Source organism: Zosterops lateralis (assembly GCF_965231275.1).
Source record: "Zosterops lateralis genome assembly, chromosome: 31".
In the NCBI taxonomy this organism is placed as follows: Eukaryota; Metazoa; Chordata; class Aves; order Passeriformes; family Zosteropidae; genus Zosterops; species Zosterops lateralis.
In genome coordinates this window covers 4,746,595-4,749,131 of record NC_139791.1, presented here as the reverse complement: position 1 = coordinate 4,749,131, position 2,537 = coordinate 4,746,595, and the positions used below count along the sequence as shown (strand labels likewise).

The window sequence follows — 2,537 nt, the reverse complement described above, 5'->3', positions numbered from 1 at the left end:
CTGCAAGGATCCTGCGCCTCTGTGAGCTGGGGGAGAGGCCAGGGCTGCAGAGGGGGGATGTTGTTGGCAGGTGCATGAGGACGCTCTGGGACGCTGCCCTGGGGTGTCCAGTGCAGTGGGGATGGATCAGCCCCTGCTCTGCTGCTCCTTCCCATCTCCCCCAGGGCCCTTGCAGAGCCCCAGCCATGCTGTTTGTCCCCAGCCTGCCCATGGCAACCCTGGGGCTGCTGACGGGGCTTTTCTGTGCTGACCCTTGGCCTGGGCGTGTTCTGGAGAGAGCCTGGGCAAGGAGCCTGGAGCCCCCAGGCCCTGCCCTGAGGCGTCAGCGCTGCCCCAGCAGTGCCCATGGCCTGTCCCTGCTGCAGCCCCGGCACTGCCACCCCCAGCCCTGTGCCCGGCCCCGAGAGCCCTCAGGCCCTACAGCAACACCAGGGCCAGGAGGGCAGCGGGGCAGGGCCACGGCAGCAGCACTGGCAACACCAAGGGCTGCTGGTGCTGGGCACAGCTGCTGTGCCAGCCCTGATCTGCCCCCAGCTCTGCACACAGACATTGCTGCTGCAGTGACAGAGAAGGAAACAAAAAGGGGGATCTCTGGTGAAAGCTTTGTTGGGAGATCCTTTAGTCCATTTAAAGTTACTGAGAGCACAGCTCCTTATTGATACAGTAGTTTGTGGCCACAGTAAGTGTGGAAAGAAACAAAACAAGAAAGGGCACAAAGAAGTCCTTGCTTTGTGAACAGCATTGAAAACTAAAAGAAAGATTAAAAAACCCAAGAACCAACGCAAAAGTGCTATCAAAGATGACTTTTATTACAAGTGATTTGCAGAAATTGGCAACCCGTTTAATGTTTATGAAACTGTCCAGTGATCAGTGTCCACACTGCAGCCTTGAGCTCCTGGTTCCTCAGGCTGTAGATCAGGGGGTTCAGGGCTGGAGGCACCACTGAGTACAGAACTGACAGGGCCAGATCCAGGGATGGGGAGGAGATGGAAAGAGGCTTCAGGTAGGCAAATATGATAGTGCTGAGAAACAGGGAGACCACAGCCAGGTGAGGGAGGCAGGTGGAAAAGGCTTTGTGCCGTCCCTGCTCAGAGGGGATCCTCAGCACAGCCCTGAAGATCTGCACATAGGAGAAAACAATGAACACAAAACAGCCAAAACCTAAACAGGCACCAACAGTAAGAAAGCCAAGTTCCCTGATGTAGGATTTGGAGCAGGAGAGTTTGAGGATTTGTGAAATTTCACAGAAGAACTGGCCCAGGACATTGCCATGGCACAGGGGCAGGGAAAATGTATTGGCTGTGTGCAGCAGAGCATTGAGAAAGGCACTGGCCCAGGCAGCTGCTGCCATGTGGGCACAAGCTCTGCTGCCCAGGAGGGTCCCGTAGTGCAGGGGTTTGCAGATGGACACGTAGCGGTTGTAGCACATGACGGTCAGGAGGAAATACTCTGCTGAAATGAAAAAGAAGAACAGAAAAAGCTGTGCAGCACATCCTGTGTAGGAGATGTGCCTGGTGTCCCAGAGAGAATTGTGCATGGCTTTGGGGACAGTGGTGAGGATGGAGCCCAGGTCGGTGAGGGCCAGGTGGAGCAGGAAGAAGAACATGGGGCTGTGCAGGTGGTGGCCGCAGGCCACGGTGCTGATGACGAGGCCGTTGCCCAGGAGGGCAGCCAGGGAGATGCCCAGGAAGAGGCAGAAGTGCAGGAGCTGCAGATGCCTTGTGTCTGCCAATGCCAGCAGGAAGAAGTGGCCGATGGAGCTGCTGTAGGACATTTGCTGTGTCTGGACATCCCCACCTGGAGAAGGAGGAAAGACAGTGACATTTGAGAGGAAATGTCTCACAGGAAAGTCAAAGCCCTTTCTCACAGACCAGTCCCTGCCACTAAACACCTCCCCCTTGTCTATATCTAGGAGAACTTCCTTCACTTTGATTGCTGGAGCCCTGATTGCTGCTGGCCAATGTTCAGTGAGGAGCCAGAGCTCGACCTGTAGGATACCTGGGAGTCCAGTCAGTAGGATACCTGAGCCCCAGTCAGTGCAGGGGAACAGTGAGGGTAGGGGCCAGTCCTGGTGTTTGAACTTGGACAAAGAATCTCCTCCTAAGGCACAGGAGCTGCCAGGACCAGGGGATGGGGATTGCAGGAGGCAGAACGAGAGATTCTGCTGCACCAGGGGAGAACAAAGTCCAGTGAGGCAGGAGAATTGTTTGAGCCTGAGTGCAGACTGAGGGCAGCTGCTTTGTCCCTCTCTCCTATTCCCAGCTGCCCTGGACTTGCACCTCTCTGAGCTCCACTCCCATGTTACCCTGGAATGCCAGGAGACACTACTGAGAGCAGAGGGATCCCTGGCACACAAAGTGGCTCCTGCTGTTCCCAAAGTCAGGGACAGTCAGCTCATTCCCAGCCTTCCAACCTGCCCTGCCCAGAGCTCCCCAGGTCAGGGGAGGCTGGGACACCCCATTGCTGTGCTCAGCCTGCACAGGAGGAGCCCAAGGGCTGGGCCTGAGCCTGCAGCTGGAACTGCCATTCCCAGAGAG

General features: G+C 56.5%; 1 protein-coding gene across 1 annotated transcript; it reads right to left on the bottom strand.

Moving 5' to 3' along the window:
- Positions 1–841: 841 nt before the first annotated feature.
- Positions 842–1,774, bottom strand: LOC310920760 (olfactory receptor 14A16-like; the record flags this gene model as incomplete). Its single annotated transcript, XM_083880816.1, has 1 exon — positions 842–1,774. One exon carries the CDS (start codon positions 1,772–1,774, stop codon positions 842–844), a length of 933 nt encoding a protein of 310 aa, XP_083736942.1.
- Between the last annotated feature and the right edge of the window lie 763 nt (positions 1,775–2,537).